Source organism: Ogataea philodendri (genome assembly GCF_020536065.1).
Source record: "Ogataea philodendri strain CBS6075 chromosome Unknown scaffold13, whole genome shotgun sequence".
Taxonomy (NCBI): Eukaryota; Fungi; Ascomycota; class Pichiomycetes; order Pichiales; family Pichiaceae; genus Ogataea; species Ogataea philodendri.
Genome location: NW_025764207.1, coordinates 188,572 through 208,851, shown reverse-complemented (window position 1 = coordinate 208,851; position 20,280 = coordinate 188,572). Strand labels below are relative to the sequence as shown.

General features: G+C 45.7%; 18 protein-coding genes across 18 annotated transcripts; 9 read left to right on the top strand and 9 right to left on the bottom strand.

Moving 5' to 3' along the window:
• Positions 1-291: 291 nt before the first annotated feature.
• On the top strand, positions 292-1,797 carry OGAPHI_006758 (uncharacterized protein; the record flags this gene model as incomplete). The annotated part of the gene is made up of 1 exon (XM_046208078.1): positions 292-1,797. The coding sequence occupies one exon, from the start codon at positions 292-294 to the stop codon at positions 1,795-1,797; it is 1,506 nt and encodes a 501-aa protein (XP_046058475.1).
• On the bottom strand, positions 928-3,422 carry OGAPHI_006757 (uncharacterized protein; the record flags this gene model as incomplete). Its single annotated transcript, XM_046208077.1, has 2 exons — positions 928-1,738; positions 1,861-3,422. The coding sequence occupies 2 exons, from the start codon at positions 3,420-3,422 to the stop codon at positions 928-930; spliced, it is 2,373 nt and encodes a 790-aa protein (XP_046058474.1).
• Positions 3,123-3,473, top strand: OGAPHI_006756 (uncharacterized protein; the record flags this gene model as incomplete). Its single annotated transcript, XM_046208076.1, has 1 exon — positions 3,123-3,473. The coding sequence occupies one exon, from the start codon at positions 3,123-3,125 to the stop codon at positions 3,471-3,473; it is 351 nt and encodes a 116-aa protein (XP_046058473.1).
• A 66-nt stretch (positions 3,474-3,539) lies between these two features.
• Positions 3,540-7,598, bottom strand: OGAPHI_006754 (uncharacterized protein; the record flags this gene model as incomplete). The annotated part of the gene is made up of 1 exon (XM_046208074.1): positions 3,540-7,598. One exon carries the CDS (start codon positions 7,596-7,598, stop codon positions 3,540-3,542), a length of 4,059 nt encoding a protein of 1,352 aa, XP_046058471.1.
• Positions 4,447-6,914, top strand: OGAPHI_006755 (uncharacterized protein; the record flags this gene model as incomplete). The annotated part of the gene is made up of 5 exons (XM_046208075.1): positions 4,447-4,499; positions 4,607-5,258; positions 5,349-5,597; positions 5,737-6,006; positions 6,321-6,914. 5 exons carry the CDS (start codon positions 4,447-4,449, stop codon positions 6,912-6,914), a joined length of 1,818 nt encoding a protein of 605 aa, XP_046058472.1.
• Positions 7,599-8,118: 520 nt separating the features above from the next.
• Positions 8,119-11,475, top strand: OGAPHI_006750 (uncharacterized protein; the record flags this gene model as incomplete). Its single annotated transcript, XM_046208069.1, has 1 exon — positions 8,119-11,475. The coding sequence occupies one exon, from the start codon at positions 8,119-8,121 to the stop codon at positions 11,473-11,475; it is 3,357 nt and encodes a 1,118-aa protein (XP_046058467.1).
• OGAPHI_006753 (uncharacterized protein) lies at positions 8,229-8,474 on the bottom strand (the record flags this gene model as incomplete). Its single annotated transcript, XM_046208073.1, has 1 exon — positions 8,229-8,474. The coding sequence occupies one exon, from the start codon at positions 8,472-8,474 to the stop codon at positions 8,229-8,231; it is 246 nt and encodes an 81-aa protein (XP_046058470.1).
• OGAPHI_006752 (uncharacterized protein) lies at positions 8,832-9,131 on the bottom strand (the record flags this gene model as incomplete). The annotated part of the gene is made up of 1 exon (XM_046208071.1): positions 8,832-9,131. One exon carries the CDS (start codon positions 9,129-9,131, stop codon positions 8,832-8,834), a length of 300 nt encoding a protein of 99 aa, XP_046058469.1.
• On the bottom strand, positions 10,995-11,426 carry OGAPHI_006751 (uncharacterized protein; the record flags this gene model as incomplete). Its single annotated transcript, XM_046208070.1, has 1 exon — positions 10,995-11,426. One exon carries the CDS (start codon positions 11,424-11,426, stop codon positions 10,995-10,997), a length of 432 nt encoding a protein of 143 aa, XP_046058468.1.
• A 107-nt stretch (positions 11,476-11,582) lies between the features above and the next one.
• On the top strand, positions 11,583-12,572 carry OGAPHI_006749 (uncharacterized protein; the record flags this gene model as incomplete). The annotated part of the gene is made up of 1 exon (XM_046208068.1): positions 11,583-12,572. One exon carries the CDS (start codon positions 11,583-11,585, stop codon positions 12,570-12,572), a length of 990 nt encoding a protein of 329 aa, XP_046058466.1.
• Positions 12,252-12,719, bottom strand: OGAPHI_006748 (uncharacterized protein; the record flags this gene model as incomplete). The annotated part of the gene is made up of 2 exons (XM_046208067.1): positions 12,252-12,611; positions 12,699-12,719. The coding sequence occupies 2 exons, from the start codon at positions 12,717-12,719 to the stop codon at positions 12,252-12,254; spliced, it is 381 nt and encodes a 126-aa protein (XP_046058465.1).
• On the top strand, positions 12,718-15,069 carry OGAPHI_006746 (uncharacterized protein; the record flags this gene model as incomplete). The annotated part of the gene is made up of 1 exon (XM_046208065.1): positions 12,718-15,069. One exon carries the CDS (start codon positions 12,718-12,720, stop codon positions 15,067-15,069), a length of 2,352 nt encoding a protein of 783 aa, XP_046058463.1.
• OGAPHI_006747 (uncharacterized protein) lies at positions 13,277-13,504 on the bottom strand (the record flags this gene model as incomplete). Its single annotated transcript, XM_046208066.1, has 1 exon — positions 13,277-13,504. The coding sequence occupies one exon, from the start codon at positions 13,502-13,504 to the stop codon at positions 13,277-13,279; it is 228 nt and encodes a 75-aa protein (XP_046058464.1).
• A 251-nt stretch (positions 15,070-15,320) lies between the features above and the next one.
• On the top strand, positions 15,321-15,719 carry OGAPHI_006745 (uncharacterized protein; the record flags this gene model as incomplete). Its single annotated transcript, XM_046208064.1, has 1 exon — positions 15,321-15,719. One exon carries the CDS (start codon positions 15,321-15,323, stop codon positions 15,717-15,719), a length of 399 nt encoding a protein of 132 aa, XP_046058462.1.
• A 153-nt stretch (positions 15,720-15,872) lies between these two features.
• On the top strand, positions 15,873-17,192 carry OGAPHI_006743 (uncharacterized protein; the record flags this gene model as incomplete). Its single annotated transcript, XM_046208062.1, has 1 exon — positions 15,873-17,192. The coding sequence occupies one exon, from the start codon at positions 15,873-15,875 to the stop codon at positions 17,190-17,192; it is 1,320 nt and encodes a 439-aa protein (XP_046058460.1).
• Positions 16,256-16,819, bottom strand: OGAPHI_006744 (uncharacterized protein; the record flags this gene model as incomplete). The annotated part of the gene is made up of 1 exon (XM_046208063.1): positions 16,256-16,819. One exon carries the CDS (start codon positions 16,817-16,819, stop codon positions 16,256-16,258), a length of 564 nt encoding a protein of 187 aa, XP_046058461.1.
• Positions 17,193-17,619: 427 nt separating the features above from the next.
• On the top strand, positions 17,620-20,268 carry OGAPHI_006741 (uncharacterized protein; the record flags this gene model as incomplete). Its single annotated transcript, XM_046208059.1, has 1 exon — positions 17,620-20,268. The coding sequence occupies one exon, from the start codon at positions 17,620-17,622 to the stop codon at positions 20,266-20,268; it is 2,649 nt and encodes an 882-aa protein (XP_046058458.1).
• OGAPHI_006742 (uncharacterized protein) lies at positions 19,551-19,997 on the bottom strand (the record flags this gene model as incomplete). The annotated part of the gene is made up of 1 exon (XM_046208060.1): positions 19,551-19,997. One exon carries the CDS (start codon positions 19,995-19,997, stop codon positions 19,551-19,553), a length of 447 nt encoding a protein of 148 aa, XP_046058459.1.
• Positions 20,269-20,280: the final 12 nt, after the last annotated feature.

The following is a 20,280-nucleotide window of genomic DNA, read 5'->3' as shown; positions in this document are numbered from 1 at the left end:
AAGTGAAATCTGGTTAAATACGAAATTCCATAGTCACAAGACCAAACCAACGATCGACATTATGGGCTCTGGATGATCAAAACAAGCTGATATCTCGAGAAATGCTTTCGGAATGGAAATCTTGGCTGGAAGAGGGAGGTCACCGAAATTTTTAGCCGTGCAGCAGCGACCCCATGAACGTTTTTAGAATTGCCATGTGGGGGGTAATACAAGGGAGCTGAAAAATTACCAAAGCCGGGCATTATCACGATACATAAATAGGCCCGTATTTTCTTTTCAGTTCGGTAACAAATGGTGTCTGTGAACAAAGTATCCGAAATCTCGGAGGTGACCGTGGAGCCATCTGGCTCCGACATTATGGTGTACGATAAAGAGACTAGAAACGAACGGTTCAAGAAGAAGAAGTCCCTCAGTGACATCTTCACCATCATTTGTGCCGGTGCCGCTTTGCTTTCGGACGGATACCAGAACAACTGTATGAACATGTTGAACTCCGTTTTTGCTGTTGAGTACAAGAAAGAGTACGATACCACCATGAAGACGCGTGTGTCCAATGCTTTGCTTGTTGGTGCAGTCATTGGTCAAGTTGTGGTTGGTTTGACCGGTGACTACTTGGGAAGAAAATGGGCCATTCTGGCTACCACCTCGATGATCGTGGTGGGATCAATCCTTGCTACTGCCGCACACGGAAAGACTATTGACGGCATGTTTTGGATGTTGATTGTTGCCAGAGGTTTGACTGGTTTCGGAGTTGGAGGTGAATACCCGGCCAGTTCTACAGCTGCGTCCGAATCTGCCAATGAAGCTTCCAAAAAAAGAGGAGGGGTTTTCGTGCTAGTTACCAACCTTCCTCTGTCGCTTGGAGGTCCGTTCGCCCTGATTGTGTTCCTGATTGTGTATCGTGCCAGTGGTAGCGGTGCCCATCTATCAACTACATGGAGAGTCATGCTGGGTATTGGCTGTATTTGGCCGCTCGCCGTTTTCTACTTCAGATTCAAGATGGCTACCTCCGTGCTCTACAAGAAAGGAGCTATCAGGAAGAACGTTCCATACTGGCTCACTTTCAAATTCTACTGGATTAGACTGATTGGAACGTGCGGTTGTTGGTTCATCTACGATTTCGTCACCTTCCCTAATGGTATCTTCTCCTCCACCATCATCTCGTCTGTGTTGTCCGACACCAAGGACCTCGAAAAGGTTGCCGAATGGAACTTGCTTCTGGCTATCATCCCAATTCCAATGCTGCTCGTGGGAGCTTGGCTCACCGACAAGATTGGAAGAAAGTATACCATGTGCATTGGTTTCAGTGGATACCTTGTGATTGGTCTCATCATTGGATGTGCGTACAAGAAAATCTCCAAGATTGTGCCGTTGTTTATCATTTTCTACGGTATCTTCAACGGCTTCGGTAACCTTGGTCCAGGTAACATTTTGGGACTCGCTTCTGCCGAGAGTTATGCTACCCCAGTGCGTTCGACTCTGTACGGACTCTCTGCCGCTGTTGGTAAGGCAGGTGCCGCCGTCGGAACCCAAGCTTTTACTCCTATCCAGAAGAACCTTGGTAAACCATGGACTTTCATCATTGCTGCTCTTCTGGGTTTGACCGGTGTGATCATTGCATTCATCTGCATCCCTCACATCAGAGAAGATGATCTCATGCTTGAGGACATAAGATACTTTACCTATTTGAGAAAGCACGGCTGGACGGGCGACTTTGGTGCAGAGGGCGAGATCGACGCTTACGAGAAAGGAAAGTTTTCTGATGAGACTATTGAGAATGTTTCTGAGTCTAGCTAAATCTACAAGTACCTCGACTTTGTCTAATATATTAATTTTCAAGCTTTGGTTCCAATGGTGAACATTTGTGTATAGTTTCTATCATATTGGACATCTGGGATTCCAAGCTTAACCCCAACACTGGCAGTGTCCAAGAAAGAATCGTCCAGCTGATCCACGCTACTGGCTCCCAATAGCATCATGTCTCTGGTGATCTCTTTCTTGAGCAGCTGGATGGCTTTTTCCACTCCGTCCTGGCCGTAAACCTCACTGTACAGCATACCACGACCAAACCCTGGAATGGCTCCCAAACACAGCGCCTTGATCACGTCAGATCCACGGCGGAACCCTCCTTCCACAAACACCTGGAACTGAGTTCTGTCGATCTTCTTCTCCTTCAGAGTCTTGTGCACCTGCACCAGAGTCTCGATGGTTGGTGTTGAAAAGTCCAGTTGACGTCCACCATGGTTAGAAATCAGGGCTCCGCGGAAACCCAGTTCCGCAGCCTTAATCACGTCCTCCTTCCGTTGCAGTCCCTTGATAATAATAGGCAGATTGGTGCTTGCCTTGAATGTTTTGAAATCCTCCCATGTAGGATTGGCATATTGCACAGCGTCAGAAACGAGATTGTCAAGCTCATCAGCAATTTCTCCACCGTGAACTCTTCTCGACCGGTAGTCTTTCTCTCTGTTTCCAACAGTCGCAATATCAACGTTAATAAATATAGCCTTAACCTGCGGCATAGTAGCCTCAATACGCTTGAAGTATGCTGGGGCGTCCTCGATGTCTTTTCTGGTGTAGAAGTCGTGCTGGTAGAATACACTTTGGCCTGGCAGAACGGTATCTGAGAGCAATTTCTCCAGTCCAACAGCACCGTGTTTTGGAATGATATGAACAATCTTCTCCTTCCCAGCAGCTCCAGTCAGAACAGACTCTGCTTCTGGCTGAACTAAATGCGAGCCTGCAAACGAGCCAATATAAAATGGAGCTTCGCTATGAACACCTAAAATGTCGGTGTCAATGGTAGTGTTGGAGACGTCCAACAGACATCTTGGACGGAAAAAGATCCGACCCAGCGCATAGCGGTTCTCTCTCAGTGTAAACTCGTCACTTGCTCCGGTGGAAATATATGCCCAGGTAATCGGAGAAAGGATCTTCTTGGCAACGGCCTCGAAATCTGACAACGAGAATATCTGAGATAGAGGAGGCGCAAGATACTTTGGCTCGAGTTTCTCCTCCTCTTCGAAATCGAACTTAGCAAACTTTTGTTTCTTTGTTGCTGTGCTCTTTTTTTGCTTCTTTTTGGTTGGTAAATCGTTGATCTCTCCAACGTGGAATCCACCCAGATGCGTTTCAATGTGTTGCAAAGGATGCATCGACAAAAAGCCCTTGGTGGCATCCTTTCCAGCATATCTGAAGATCTGAGCAACACCTCCAGGGTGGTTCTGAATGAATTGGGTCACATCGTAGACGTTTTCGTTGATTGCAATCCAACAATCCTCGACCTTGTTGTGCTTCTGCAATTCCTCGTAGGAAACCACAAGCTTTGGGTCATTTTTCAATTGACGTCTGTTCCACATGGTCCATCCGGCTCCAGCAAATCCAACGGCTCCGAGGGCCTTGAAACCTCGATACATCAACACCATTTGGAAAGAAAGATCGAGTGCAAAGTTAACTTGGTGGTGAAAAATAATTAAACTCGCTATTAATTTCTAATTACTTGATTGTCTTATCAAATTACCCAATTCGGAAACTGCCGTCTTTTAAAAATCATCCTCGACAATTCCACTTTTGTCGCACATCGAGCGGAAAATGCCATTCTGTTCGTACAGGTTTCTCGGAGTGTCGAGCTCGGCGATCTCTCCCTTATCCAAAACAAGAATCCGGTCGTACTTCACAATAGTCTTCAGTCTGTGCGCAATACACAACACTGTGCATTGTGCAAATTCCTCGGTGATGGTCTTCTGGACCTTCGCGTCGGTTTCATAGTCGACACTCGAGGTAGCCTCATCCAGAACAAGAATCCGGGCACCTCTGACCAGAGCTCTGGCAAGCGCAAGCAACTGTCTTTCACCAAGCGAGAAATTCGATCCATCGTCTTCGACAACTCTGTCCAAATGGAATTTGTGCAGGTTTGCGTCTGTTTTTTGTTGTTTCTTCACTTGTTCCAAAATGGAGCCGTCAATCAGTCCGGCCTTCTCCAACGCCGACCACAACTCTTCGTCAGTGCGATCGTTGAATGGATCCAAGTTCGAACGGACGTTACCACTGAATAGGACAGGATCCTGTGGAATGATCGAGATCTTGGTCCGCAGCTTGTGTAGTCCGATCTGAGAAATATCCACGCCGTCGATCGTAATCTTTCCCTCAAACTCGGCAAGACGGAACAAAGAGTACATCACACTGGACTTACCAGCACCAGTACGACCGCATATTCCAATCTTTTCGCTCCCGGCAACATCCAGGGAAAGCCCCTTAACAGCGTAAGGAAGTCCTTCACGATATCTCATGGAAACGTCCTGGAAACTAATCGAGCCGCTAGCAGGCCAAGTTGGTTCAGGGTCTCTTTCTGGGATGTCGTAGGCGGCTTCTTGTTGCAAGTCGATAGCGTAAAACTTGAGTCTTTCGACTGAGTTCATTTGGTTCTCGACCTCAGTCATAGACCGCAACATGAACGAAACCAATCCAACAATGTTGACAACGTACGTCAACACCAGACCTGTGTATGCACCGCTGATGTTGAAAACACGGAAAACACATAGCAAACAAATCAGTAAGCACACCAAACTGGCCAGTAACTCCAAATTGCTGGCCAGCCATCTCTGAACAGCGATGAACGTGTAGTAACTTTCGTTCATGTCGTTAATCAGATGAGCATTCGTGTTCAAGAATCTGGTTTCGGAATTGTGTGCCTTGATGGTGTCCATTCCGGAAAGAGACTCGTTGAAATGAGAGTAAACAAAGGATCTCTTCAATGCTTCCAATCTTTTGATTTCTCTCGAACTTGCAAGATAAAAGTTGGAGATCAGATAGAACAATGCATAGACAATTGGAATAGCGATGGCAAACCACGGAAGATAGATGATACAGAGAATCAAAGTACCCACGATGGTGGCCAATGGCTGGAAGAATTGTCTGAATTGATCCTGAATCTCATTATCCATGGCATCTGTGTCTTTTGTGAATCTGTTCAGAACTCTTCCCATTGGGGTCGTGTCCAAGAACGACATTGGAGTATGCAACAGTCTTTTGAAAGCCAGGATGTTGAATCTTCTGGCAGCCATATTGCAGAAGTACACCAAAAACAGGAACTCAACGATCAAGAAGATCAAACACAGGAATCCAAACATGATATAGATTCCTTCGTAAAAACTGCCTGGCTCGTGGAATTTTCCACTTTCCCAGAAAGACAACCAGTTATTCACAAACAGCAAACAGAACGTGGAAACACTGAACGCCAGAACAACAACAACGGGATAGAAGTATCCCAGCTTTCCAGAACCGGCCTTGATATACGTTCTGTAAACATCCCATGAGATTGCATTGACAGCTTTCTCTTCAGCACGGATCAGTCTTCCGTCTTCGTCATCGTCTGCACCGAAGTCGTCGTTCTTTTCCTGTTCTGGTTCATTCTCGTCCTCGTCATCGTCGTCGACGTTATGGCTGAACTCCATCAGTCTGACAAACTCTGGATTTCTGCTCTTCACTTCATCCAAAGTACCGTAGTCAACGGTACCATCACCGTTCAGAAACATGATCTTATCAGCAGAGTCGATCAACGACAATTGATGTGTAGCCAGCACCCTGGTCTTGTTTTTCAAGTATCCCATAATACAATCCTTCATGATACTCTTTCCAACCTTGGCATCCACAGCACTGAGAACATCGTCTAACAGGATGATGTCTTTGTCGCTGTAAACGGCTCTGGCAAGATTGATTCTGGCCTTTTGACCACCAGAGAGCGTGATACCACGCTCTCCGACCTCAGTCTTGTCAGCTGCTGAAAACTGTTCAAAGTCCCCAGTTAAAGAACAAACCTTGACGATTGTATCATACTTCTCCTGGTCATATTCTTCGCCAAAAACAATGTTTTCTTTAATGGTTGCATTTTGCACCCAAGGGTATCCGCAAAGCATCAGACTACCGTTCTTGGCGACAGATCCAGATGTCTTTGGCATAAATCCGGAGAAAGCATTCAAAAGTGAAGACTTTCCGGATCCAATTGAGCCTGTAACGACGACAAACTCGCCTTTAGCGATTGACAGGTTCAAGTTAAGAAGTCCGGGGAACTCGGTCTTGACGACTTCTGAGCCGGCTGATTTCTCTGACTTCTGATCACTGGACTCTGGCTCGTCCTCACTTTTGGAATCTTCCGGCTTTTCGTCCTCAAATGTGAACCACTGGAACGAAGCGTTTTTCAACTGAAGTGCAAGTTTTGGGTCGTCCAACGTGTCGAAAAATGTAGCGAGTTCCTGGCCGTCCGGACACGAAAGAAGCTGAGAGATTCTCTTAAAAGCAATGACCATATCTGTGGACATTGCGAGTGCTGCTGGAACCATCAAGAACTGCGTGGTAAGTTCTTGGAAAAGCGACAAGGAAGAGAAGATGTCTCCAACAGTTCTGTTGGAGTCGATCTTGTGCAAAACCAAAAAGGCGACCATCGAAGAAACGATTGGAAGCCAAATGGCAACGGCAATAAGCACATTCCTGGCAACTTGCATTCGCAGCACTGTTGTCATCTCCTTTTGACGAATATCCATGAATTCCTTGAAGTACGAGTTTTCCCAACCATACATCTTGATCATCTTGAAGTTCTTCAACAGTTCCTTCACCAGGTTGACTCTTTCGTCGGTGAACACATTGGCGATCACTCTGAGTCTGAACAGCTCTCGAACGATAAATCCCGTCAGGAAAATAGACATGACAAAAACACCAATACCGGCGAGCGCAGAGACACCAATGTTGACCAACAACATCACAATGATCACAATCAAAGGAATAGGGAATCCCAACAGGAAGGGGAAGAATCCCAGAGCCAGATCGACTCTGGTCAAATCGGTACCCATGATGGAATTGATTTTTCCAATAGGGAATTTATGTTTTCCACGGGCATCGAGCGTGAAACTCTTCTCAAGTAGTGCCTTTGTGAGCACGGCTTTCACCTTTGCACCCACAGTGGTACTGTTGTAGAAAAAATGGTTGAAAGCAAATCCGGAAAAATACACCATAAGTGACACCCCGAATGCGTACCCTATACCTTTTCCGACGTGTGGTTCCAAACCATAGGCTTTCCGTTCGACAAAGTTGATGAGCCGTTTGAGAACCAACGGCAACAGCGCACTAGAGAGGTCTGCAAAGGCTTTGATGAAGGTTGCCCAGCCATATTGCCATCCGAAAACTCGGATCAAGCCTTTCACCAAATATACGTAGTGAAGCTCGAAATCCTCGAGATCGGTTTCCGGATCAACTGAGGACGACTCTGGAGTCTCTCCTCTCTCTTTGCACTTCTTTAAGATATGTTTTGCCTTCTGCTTCTCGAGATCTGAATCGACCGAAGCAATGAACTTTTTGTACATGTAGTCTATCGTTTGCTCTTCGTCCAAAAGATACATATCTTCAGGCTGAAGAGTTCTTTTGTATCCTACCCTCATCAATGGGGTCAGATACCAGAAGAAGGCACGATATATGATATTGGTGTGGTAGTGAGGAAACACTTTCCGTTCCTCCTCCAATGGTAATGGGGGCACTTTCTTGCCAAACAGAAAGGTCAGCGACCGTTTCTGTAGGGCCAGGTTTGTGCCGGCTGTTTCTTCGACGCTCATTGACTACCAACCAGAGGCAAATAGATGGATATTAATACAAAATTCGGGTTTCAACCAATTAGTGCCGTTCCATGCAAACTAGCTAACAAAATTAATCAAGGGCCCTGGCATGGAAAATTCGTGAACTCAGCCTCGAGTTAATTTATTATATTATTGGGTAATGTGGCGGTGAACCAGCGTGCTTAGCGTACGGCTCTATTGTAAGTCTGTTTAAAAGAGTCACCAGGGCGGTGCCAAGAGTGCGGCTTACAGATAACAAGAAGGAATTCGGTCCAGCATGTGTACAGAAGAAAAACACGGGGTTCGAAATGCGAACCCTATTCCGTTTTCTATAACAAACAAGTTTGAACCTCAAACAGAGTAATCATGTTGCCAAGATAACAGAAGCGATTTTTTTATCAGTTGTGAGCCGTGCGTTAACGTTTGCTTATATTTGTGTCGACGGTCGAGAGTTGACAGAAAATGTCGACACTCCTCCGAAGTCGATCGACCCGCAAATTAATCAACTTATGTCTAAATAATGCCTTCCTCAGCTACAGCCTCCACAGATAACTCCAAACAACATGATCAATTGAGGAAAAGACTGCAAAGCGAGCTTCAGACATCTGATGAGACACTGGACGCTGCGGATTATGACTGGTTCCTGCGCGGTGCCTCTACAAGTCCTTCCGTGACCACACCTATCCACTCGCCTTCTTTGGCCGCTTCATCGAACTCCAAGGCCCTTCCTTCTTTGTCAACGACGAATACCAAAGCAGTTCCCGACAAGGACAACATGGCTCCGCTTCGGCGAGCAAGAACAGTCGACGTAACTACCGAGACTAAGGGACCAGAATTTGGTACGTCAACCTTGGCCAGATCGTCAACAAACGTCATGGCTGCTCCTCCGGTGGCAGAGCCTAAAAAGCACGGATTCTTTCACAAATTATTTGGCGAAAAAGAACATCCACGGTCTCGCTCTTCGTCTGTTTCAAAGCCTCGTGAGATCAGTCCGGAATCTTCAAGACCAAGAAAAGCATCCATCTCCAGGCCACAATCATCACCGGAAACCTCTCCAGTGCACCCTCCCGCTCGCAAACCATTATCCGAGAAATACAAAGGTGCAGATCCCAAACTGTACGAATATCTCAAAGACATTGAGGAAACCATAAGCAACACGGAGACACCAAGATATTCTGTTTTCGCACCAACTATCGAGTCGTCAGTCAAGTACGCCCCTGATGAAATCCCACCTCATCCTGATAAACCAAAATTGCCAAGTGCTTTCGCACTGCATCCGAAATATGACAAGCCGGCTGAAGTCGGATCATCAGGCCACAAAGAGTCGAAGGAAGGTGTTCTGGGCTCTCTTTTGAGAATTTCCAGAAATAAAGAGTCAGAACCGGCTACTCGGTCAGACTCTGTCAGTTCTGGCACGTCCACTTCTACCTCGTATACTGCTCCACCGCCTAAACATGAAAAGTCTCCACCAATCAAAGTTCTCAAGGACGTTAAACCAATACGCAAAGTGGCGTTTGCAACCACAACGTTCATCAACGATCCTCCACAGCAGATTCCTTCAAGACACCCTCGAAAGGGAAATGTCGAGGTTGGCCCAGATGGGGAATTGGTTATCCATAAAATAAATCCTGAAGACCAGAAGAATGCAGCTGGCGGAATCGTTGTTGGTGGGTCGGGTCATTTGAGACTGATTCATCAAGACGGTGAAGCTTCTGCAGAAATGGGTAGAAGTTCGTCGGATCTCACCATCAATCGCCAGGATAAAGACCTGGCTGCCCAAAAGGCAAGAACAGATAAAGATTCTACTCGCAACCTTGACGATATCAAGATTGATAAACCAATGGTCAAGAGAAAGAAACGGATGGAAGCTCCAGTCGTTACACTGAAGCTTGATGAGTTGTATACCAGATGTTGCCATCTGAGAGAAATTCTTCCTATTCCCGCTACTCTGAAGCAGATCCCTAAGGGAACCACCGAACCATTGGCTTTACTTCAATTGCGCAATCCATATCCATCGTTGATTGAAGTTTTATCATTTGCAGATTTTGTGAGAATCGCGCCTATCAACTGTGTTTCTTTGGATGGTGTTCATTTGACGCTCGAAATGTTTCGCATCATCTTGGCATCCTTACTTAATAAACGGTATCTCGAGAAGCTGTCGCTCAGAAACACCCCTATTGACCAGGCTGGGTGGAAGTCGCTCTGTTGGTTTTTGTCGATGAACAATGTGCTTAGAAGACTAGACCTGACGCAATGTCCATCTTTGGAGCTCAACGTTCAGAAGCTGAAGCGGCCATCTAAAGATCAGGAGCGTATGCAATGTAACGTTCAGAACAGATCCGATATGGACTGGTCTTTGATGACGGCAACGCTGATGATCCGTGGTGGAATGAAAGAAATGGTGTTGAGTGGTTGCAAAATTAACGATTTGGACGTTTTCAAGAATTTCCTCAAACTGGGACTCAAGAATTCATTCAAGATTGGATTGGCTTACAACGAGTTGACATTGCAACACTGCGAGGTCGTTGTGGACTGGATGTCCGCTAACAAAGATTTGGTTGGAATTGATCTTGGGTACAATGACCTTTCGTCCCTGCTACGTCCGTTCATTGATTACACCAAGAGAAGCGACTTCAACGCCGGTTTGTCGTTGCTTTCGTTGAACAGTTGCAATTTGTTGGATTCTGAGGATACAGTGGCTGTGTTTGATTCGTTTTCCAAGTTGCCTCATCTGAAATATCTCGACGTTTCGAACAATCGCAAGCTTTTCCAGACGTTCATGAACAAGTTTGTTACTTATCTTCCATTGTTTCCAGATCTGACCCGCTTAAATCTCGATGGAAATGATTTCACACCTGTGGCCATCATTCAATTAAGTGAAACGCTTCCGCTTCTCAAAAAGCTCAACTATCTTTCTATCAAAGACAACAGACTAACAGAAGCCTGCTGCGAATCTATCTGTCGTTCATTGAAGTACTCGAAATCTCTTTTCAACCTTGATTTCGACCCTGAAGGTACCCCAGCCGGATTCCAAGAACGCATTGGTCTCCTTACTATGCGGAACATGGAAAGAACGCTCTATGGAGACAAGGGGGGAGACGCAGAACTAAACTCGTTGCTCTCCATTTCTCCAGGAGAAAAATCGTTTACTCAGCTAGTGACGGATATGTTGAAAGCGGATATCAATCCATCGGACCAGGAAGTGAAGGATTTCTTCACCCATGCCCACAAACTAACGAACGAGCTACAGGCGACTATATCTGAATTGGCAGCAATCCAGCTCGAAAGGAAGCTCAGTTTTGAAGGAAAAGAGACTCTTATAAGACTGCTTATGATCCGGTCGTCTCTCGAAAAGTGTGTTCAGCTCATTAGGAGAAAGCATCCAGGTCTTGATGTTCAGGAGAATGCGCATAAACCTCTTGATTTCTTCATTGAAGGCCAGGACATAAAGAACCCATCTTCGTACTCTCTTGCGGAGTCTGACACCACCGAGTTAAATGCCGAGTCATCGCCAATGGTGCCGCACGAATCAGTGACTAACTCTACAATCCAAGAGGAGGCCTCAACGTTCAAAGAGTCGAGCCTCACCAACAAGGACTGTCCATTAGCAGACCGGCTTTCTTCACTCGGATCTGTTTTACTGGACTCGAACGACGTTACGAAGTATCTTGATGCGGTGAAAAAGCTGAAAGAAACCGGAATTTCCATCAAGGATTTGTATTCCTTGGGTGTCACCAAAAATAATACCTTGAGAAACAGAAGAAAGAGCCAACCGGACGACTCGTCCATCAACGAAGATTTAGATTCTGCCCCTCCGCTACAAACCATCTACGATACTGTTCTGACCGAGCTTGATAGAATGAAGGTGGGCAATTGAATTATTAAAAGACTCTCTAAATTGCGGCGTAGCTGCTACATTTTATTCCATATTGCTGTAATTATTTACTGTGCCAACTATTTTTTTAATTTCGCTACGTATTCTCCATGTTACAACTACAACCACAGAATTTGTTGTTGGAGGAGGCAATTGGCCAGGCTTTCGCCGCCGATTACACTCCAATCTTCCTTGACAGAATTATCACCGACTTCGATTTCACCACTTACCATCTGTCAACGCCGGAGTCGAAAACAAAAATACTCCTTTCCATCGGGATTAAATGTTGGAACGACCTTGTCAACTATGGCGTGAAGGAATTGCTCCATTCCAAGTACTCCAAATCCGGATTTATCCAGGAAACCCAGCCGGAGGTTGGATACGACTACAGTTTGTACATTGACTTGGAACAGCTTTCGTTTTCTGACGAGGAGGAGAAACAACAACTTGTTGCCGAGCTGTCTTTGTTGAAACGCAACTGTTTCGCTGCTCCATTTTTGCAGGCTTTCGAGAGATACGAGGTGCTATCCAAAGAGCAACCCGTGGACCCAAACAACTTGTATGGTGAGGACTCGCCAAATAACTCCAATGAACAAGTGCTGCAGTTGCACTACAGAGACATGGAGTCGATTTACATTAAGCCATCCAACGACAGAGTCACTGTGATCTTCTCCACGGTGTTCCAGGACGAAACAGACAAGATCTTCTCGAAAGTGTTCTTGCAAGAGTTTAGTGACGCCAGAAAGCGGAGCATCCAAAAGGCTCCACAGGTGATCAACTCACACCAGGAAATTCCACTGGAAATCAAGCACCTGGAATCCGAAAACACTCACAACAAGACCTACATCACGTTTGTTCTGTTCCCAAGACACCTGAGCACCGAAGACGTCAAATGGAACTCCATCACCCACATCCAATTGTTCCGGTCCTACTTCCACTACCATATTAAAATCGTGAAATGTTACCTGCACCAAAGAATGAGATTCAGAGTCAACAGTTTCACCAAAATCTTGAACCGCGCCCGCAGAGAAGTTGCCGATGAGGAACACAGAAATGAAAGAAAGACCGCCAGCGGAAGACGTTTCGAAATGCGGGCATGATGTCCTATCTACAGCTTGTATACTGTTTATCCATAGATACTTTTTAAATTGGTCGTGTACGGCCTCCCAAAACTTTTCGTCGAAAATTTATGAGGCAAAAGCCAGCCAAACAATCACCCATAGTACTACATTGAATACCAGTACCATGTCCTTTTTCGGATTCGACCCATCCGGTCCGCCTTCGTCAAAGTCGAAGGACCGGAAACTCGAAACCTACGATTTCGAAGAAACTTACGAAGGACTAGGAGACCAAGATGAGGATGCATTCAATGACGAGACCTTTGGAGCAGATACAAACGAGATTGGCACCAATTTCGATTTCTCCGGCGGTCTTAAACAACCGGCCCAGTCACAGGCCGTCAATCCAGGTTTGTCGTATGCCAAGGCCGCCCAAGTTGATCAAGTCGTGGGCCCAATGGCTTCCTTGTGGAATGACGAAGCGAAACCAGCCTCTGCTCCTTCGTCGCAACCGGTTCCAGAACAGAAAGTGCTCTCATTGGAAGAAATTGAAGCCAGACTGCGTCAACCACAGCAACAGGTGCCCCCGGTGCCCCAAATGCCTCAGATGAACCCATACATGTTCCAACAACAACAGCAGCTTTTGGCCGCTGCAATGGCTTCGGGACAATTCCCTAACCCTGCCGCAGCCATCCAGGCCTTGTCGCAGGGATATGTTCCATCTTTTCAGTCCGGAATGATGCCATTCATGCCTTTCCAGATGCAGCAAATGATGCAACAGGGAGCAATGTCCCAGGGCTTCCCAAATCAGCCTCCTCAACAGCCTCCAGCTCCACAGGCTGCTGCAGCTCCACAATCTCAGCCAGCTCAACCAGTTCAGTCTGCACAGCCGGTACAACAAGCTCCTTCAGCCCCAGTTCAGCCAGAAGCTCCAGCCAGTCAGCCTGCACCAAAGGAAATTGAAAAGACTTCATCTCCACCTCAAGCACCAGCCTCGGCACCAGCACCAGTCTCGAGAGTGACAAAGACAGATGCTGCTCTTTCTGGCGACTTCCCAGCCTTTGGCTCGGATGAAAAGCCACGGAGACCAAGACCACAGAAACAAAGCTTGGACAGTTTATCCAAAGACGAGAAAGAAAAACTTTGGAAAAGACAACACAAAGTCTCGGCGATCATCAGATGTTCAGGATTCATGAACCCTAGAGATAAAGATTTCGTCACGAGAGTGCAATTATCTCAAATTGTCACTGATGACCCATACAATGAGGATTTCTACTGTCAGGTGTACAAAGTCCTCAACTCCTCGGTTGGTGAAGAGGATATGAACTCTATTGCGCAGAAGTACTTGGACCAATCTGGTCACAGACTTGGAGGTAGAGAGAAGAGAGCAGACGTTGCTTTGCAAAGAATGCAGCAACAGGTTTCTAAAGCTGTGACTGTTGCGAAGGAGCGTGGAGAAAGAACCGGTGTTCTTACCAGAGAAGGTGCCCTTGGTAAGGTTTCCGTCAGCTCGGGTAAGCAGCCAAGAAGACAATTGGTGATCAACAGCTCCGAGAAGTCGGACGAAGTGGTTGTTCCTAAAGAGAACGTGTACTCTAAGTCGTCTAGGGCTTTCCAATTGTCCATTATTGAAAACATCTACTCGCAGATCCTAAAGCTCGAGTCCCTAGAGCGTGAGGACCAAAGCCGCGACTCTAAAGACCTTTGGAATGCTCTTCGTCTCTCTGATAAAATCGAGACCTCCAATACCCTTGTTCCTCCATTCATTTCTGTTCTTTCCATTGACAAAGCCATGAAGGTTTTCAACAGACTGTTCCATTTCCTAGACTCTCAGCAGCAAATTGAGCTGATTGAGATCATTTTCTCAAACTTACAAAACATCGACGTGGTGATGAAAGGCTCTTATGCCAACTACGTGGAAAGCAACTACGAAATTCCGGAAGCTGAGGTGAAAAAGATTGAGCTTTTCCAACTCACTGTGATGAAGACGTTGGTCTTATTTGTTAGTGAGTCGAATTTCCAGCAAGTGTTGCGGTTTATCGCCCACATTGTGGAGAATGGAAGCAATAACATTCTTTTCTTGACCACGACCAAGATCGGACTTTCTCTAATTACCATTCTTGTTTCCAGGTTGGAGTTGATCAAACAAGAATATGCAGGAGGACTTAGTGCACAGGATCTGGCCCAATGGCAAACAGTTTACGACCATCTTTTCCAGGCACTGGAAGGAAGACTTGCTACTATCTTCCCGCCTTACCTCTCCAATGATGATTCACGCAAGGTGCGCAACTCCCAATCGAACAGTGACGATTCGTACATCTGGCAATTCTTGGCCTCCCTATCTCTTGCTGGGCAATTGAGTCACCAAAGAATTGTTGTGGACGAAATCAGAAATGAAATCTTTGGTAGTATGGGTGTCAGTAAGGCTCTGAAGGAGTCTGGCGATTTACAAACCGCCGACAAGCATCTGACCAACTTGAACCTGTTCCTCAACGTTATGGGATTGAAGGCCTCGGACTCGGATATTACAGAACTGTGAATAAACTATGACGTAGAACCCTAATTACAAAGTCTCGGCACAGATTTTAACAGCAATCTCCTGGACCGATCGCACTGTGACGGTCGGGTAAATATTGTTCCGTGCATGAGCTTGCTTTGCCAAACAGAGCAAATGACTGTAATTTTAAATATTGACGGAGAGGACAGACGAAAGTAATGACATGAACAGAAAGTCATTGTTGTATGTATCAGTTAAAAGTTGTCTAACATATTAGTTGTTATGGGTCAGCAATGTCACCACAGGTGGTGCTTGACGTGCTGGACGTGAACCGCGACACTCCAAAGATAGACGTTTACCAAGCGAGGTTACCCGGCTACAACCAGGTAGCAGTTAAGGACGCTAAGTATTCCGCCGCTATTCCGTTCAAGAACCACTCAATTGATGGGATCTTGGTGGACGGTTTGACAGACCAGGACTTGCGATATATGGACTTCTTCGAAGGGTACGAGTTCCGCTCGGTAAAGGTGATGGTAGATATACTACACAAAATTGTGATTGAAAATAATACCCAGTTTGTAACCAAGACGGAAGAATTGAATACTTCACGACAAAGTTTGTGCTACGTGTGGAACGATTCTTATGAACGGCTCGAGTTTCCGCCAGATGAGAGGAAGCCGTCTAAACGATAATGATCTTTGTATTTTTGGTGCTATTTCTGTATTAGGTAATAGTAAAATAATTTATTATAAGCCGCAGCTAGATAAACCAGCCATTTCTAATTAAATGATCTGAAAGATCGCTTCATTGGTTTTTGCTTTGTAGATACAACTGTCTTTTCCACCATGTCAGAGCGTTCCAGTGTCTACTCTGAAATGCCATTGCAAAAGTTGACCGTCACCAACCCAGATATCCATAGAGAGTCTCCTCGTGACGGAAGTCCCCACAGTGGCTCCAGTGTCCATAGCTCTTCTCCTCTGCTTCCACGGTCTTCTGGAAGCGAAACATGGAACAAGAGAGTTTCCAATATGTCCAACGTTCCGGGCAACAGATCGTCTGTTTTCTCGGAGTACTCGGGTGTTGTTCAGCACGTTGATATCGACACCGTCAAGTTTGTGGTTGACCAGGACTCGGACTCTGTCAGTGTTCCTTCAGACAGACTGTCCGAGGTCAAGAAAGTCAAGAGCGTCAAGCTCCAGCATTCTTCTGGTGCAAAAGATCTCACTGATTATCTAAGAGATACATCCCCAGTGATGGAAGAAAGCGACAAAGAGAGCATCAAAGTGGCACGCACTGTTCCAGCCTCGCATCCATCAAAGCCTCTTAGCAGCAAAGCTGTTAGAGCCCCAGACATGGAGCAGTACACGGAACTTAATTTCACAATCCCAGCAAGATCGCCAAGACGTCCTAATTCCGGAAATTTTAGACCGCTCGATACCTTTGAAAGACCTCCACAACGTCCATCTGTGGACTCGAGCAACTCATCTGACAGATCCAGCGGCCGTGCCAGTGGAAAATTCGATGATATTATGAAAGAATTCGAGGATTTGCGGTCCAAGATCGAGGCAGAGGCAGACAGTGAATCTTCTGTCCACGAGGAAAGGGCTCCAAGAGCCCTCAAACAATCGCCAGCTATGCATAAATACTCGCCATCTGCAGCCACGAGCATTAGAACTGGTGCAGAGTCTTTCCATACTGCAAGATCGATCCATGACGGCCAGGAAGACGAAATGCATCCTCTCACGAAACAAAATTCGGGCTCCACTCTCTCGGAAGACTCTATTTTCGACATGAACACACAGAATGTGAAACTGGTGGTTGCCGAGGACGGGCCTGAGGACGAGTACGAGGATGTTGAGGAGCCTGATGAGGTCCCTGAGCCAGTGAAAGACTCTTCCAAGAAGAAGCGCGCAAAGAAAACCAAATCCAAGATCAAGCCATTCTCTTACGACACTCTCGCACGCCTGTTGAATGCCACGGACGGCATCGTGATTGGGCAGGAATTCGCAAACTTGGATATTCCAGCCGATGAAAAGTATCTCATAGAACAAATCGTGGATTCGATCTCGAGACTAACGGCCAACATGATGCTCAATCCAAACAGATATAAACAAGGATGTGATCGTTTGGAGCGGGTGTTGAGCGCATTGGAGGGTTTTGATTAAACTTATCTTTTTCTTGGTCCTCTAATAGGAGCTGGGGGTTTAACATGATTAGGATCGAACATCGGTGCGTGTCTGAGGATCTCAGGCACAGAGAAAAATCGTATTTGCGATCCTCTAAGGAAAACTTGGGGTTGGTATTGTGTAGACCCGTTGGTGTTGGTCATAGTAACGTCTTTTAATTGAACATTCATAGTGTCTTCACTCTCGACTAGTTTCCCCTTGTAGGACACTCCAGAGACAAGTTCCACGGAAATAATGTGTCCCTATAAATGTTAGTAAATATGTGATAGTTCATGAGTACTTACCTGTGCCTCGTTGAGTAGTTTCACTGGTATACTTATACCCATTCTAAACAAGAAATATTTTTAATTGTAATTGTTTTTTTTAGTTGGTTATGTGCCACTAGGATATTAAGAACCAGCCAAATATGTTCAGTTTCGAAGAGGTTCAGTTGCAATTCCAGATCCAATCACAGATCCGCAAGCTTCTAGTGAAAGGCAATGTTTTCTACCTGGTTTTGATCAACGGTTTGGTGTACAGAATCTACTTGGATAACCCGGAGAAGGTTGACAAGATACAAATCGACTCCAACAATGTGACGGTGGCCAATGCGTATTTGGACCCGTTCGGGTATCATCTGATTGTTCAAACCACCAAAAGAGAGTATTTTTATTTGAGTCTCCATTCGCTACAGTTCAGAAACCTTTCCAAACTAAAGGGGAGCCTGATATGTTCTATGGTGTATTTTGACTCGAACGTTACATCCAAAAGCACCGGCCCGGTGTTGGTTGCTACAACAACAGGAAACATTTATGAGTTGTTGATTGAATCGAACAGAGAGAAATACTTTAAACAGCTGTGGAAGGGAAAGGATACAATAGGCTCGCTATATGCCGAGAAAGGTGAGAAGGACGAAACGTTCGTGGTGGCATCGCTCGCAAATACAAAACTCGCAAGATTCCATGGCGCACTTGGAACCTCTTTGATGAAGAAAGACCCGTTGTTGCTTTCTTTTGGAACGATATCTGCATTTTCCGCCAATGAGACCGTCTTTGCTTTTATCGAGGTGTCTGAGGACAACGTCACCAAGCTCGTTATTGGCGAAATTGGATTTCAAACACGAAACGATCTTAAGAGGTACGAAATCGAAAACAGACAGTATAAATCGCTACTGGTGACAAAATACCATGTGGTAGCCTTTACCAGCACAGAAATGATAGTATTTAACCAGTTAAACGGGAAACTAGTGCACCATGAAACTTTATCGTTCGAGGTCACTGATTCTACCTCAGACTACAGACTGGAAACTTTTTGGGTCTACTCGAATTCAAATGTTTATGAATTGGTGGTGGACAACGAGCATTCGGATGTTTGGAAGATTATGATTGAGAAAAAACTGTACGACGATGCGCTAGCGGTGGTGTCTGACGATCCTCTCAAACGCGACGTTGTTCTGATCAATAAGGGAAATGATCTCTTACAAAAAGGAGAAATGGACGAAGCAGCGCGCATTCTAGCCAACACATCTGAGTCCTTTGAGCAAGTGGTTTTAAAATTTATCAAAAGTCCAAGCCTATTGGTGTATCTCCATGCAAAACTCGAGAGTCTTCCAAAGTCTATGTACATGCAGCGGGTGATGCTGAGCAGTTGGATTGTCGAGTTGTATGTGAAGAATCCAGCAAACGACAATTCACAAGAGCTGTACGCATTTTTTGAAAAATATAAAGACTCTCTGGACAAAGAGACGGTCTACCAACTTTTACTTTCACACAATCGGACAGAAGAACTTGTTCATTTTTCATCGTTGATCAACGATAATCCGTTCTTGTTGAAGTATTACCTCAACTTGCAACAATGGGACAAGGCATTGGAGATTTTGGCAAAGGAAGAAAGTCCACAACTGGTCTACAAGTGCTCTACTGCGTTGCTCATACACTACCCGATCAAAACTGTAGATCTATGGCAACGTTTGATAGACGACTTGGATTTCAGAAAGTTGCTACCAGCTATCCTCACTTACAACAAAGCTATAGGAACCGGTCAAGGAATCGCTCCAGATCACAACCAAGCCATCAGGTTCTTGAACTTTCTAGTTAAGGAGAAAGAGAGCAAAGAGAAAATGGTGCACAATACTCTTCTTTCGCTTTTGGTGACGTACCCTGTTCAAAGGGAAAACCATGTGTTGAAATATTTGGAAAGCAGGTCCAAGACTTTGTTCAATCGTGAAAAAAGCTACGAGATTCTCTTTGACACGGACTTCATTCTGCGACTCTGTTTCAAGCACAAACGGATCCAAAGCGCAATATTCATCTATTCGATGCTTGAGGAGTACGAAGATGCCTTGAGTCTGGCTCTGAGTCAAGATTTGCTGGAATCCGCCTTATTGGTTGCAGACAAGCCAAAAGAACCGGTAGAGCGGAAGAAACTCTGGGTCCGTGTGGCTGAGGTTCTCATCAAGAAGGTTGTCACTAACGAGCCGTTGGAGCTGGATATCGGCGAAGGCAACAAGATCCGTGGCGTTTTGAAATATCTCATGGAAAAATGCGATCTGCTCACAATGAAGGACCTGCTGCCTCTTTTCCCAGACTTTGTCGTCATTGACGACTTCAAAGAAGAGGTCGTGCAATCTTTGGAGACTCTGGCCGTGGAGATGGACTCTCTGTCCTTGGAGATGACTGCCTCGCTCAACCAATCGGAGAAGATCAACAAGCAGATCAAGGAGTTCCAGCAAGACCAGTTCCAGATCATCGAGCCAAACGAATCGTGCGGTCTTTGTGGGAAGATCCTGGTGATTCGGAAATTCATCGTGTTCCCGTGTCTTCACTCTTTCCACCAGGACTGTCTAGTGAGAGAAGTGCTAGACTCCACAGACTACAAGTTCAAGAATGCTATCTACAAGATCCAAAAACGTTTGCAAGCCGCAAGAGGCAACAAGCAGCTGATGGAGGAATTGAGATTGGAGATCGATCGCCTGCTGTCTGCCAAGTGCTGTTTGTGCAGTGACATCAAAATTAATAGCATCGAGGAGCCGTTGATTAAGAGCAACGACAAGGAACAGAACGAATGGGCTTTATAATAGCTATGTACA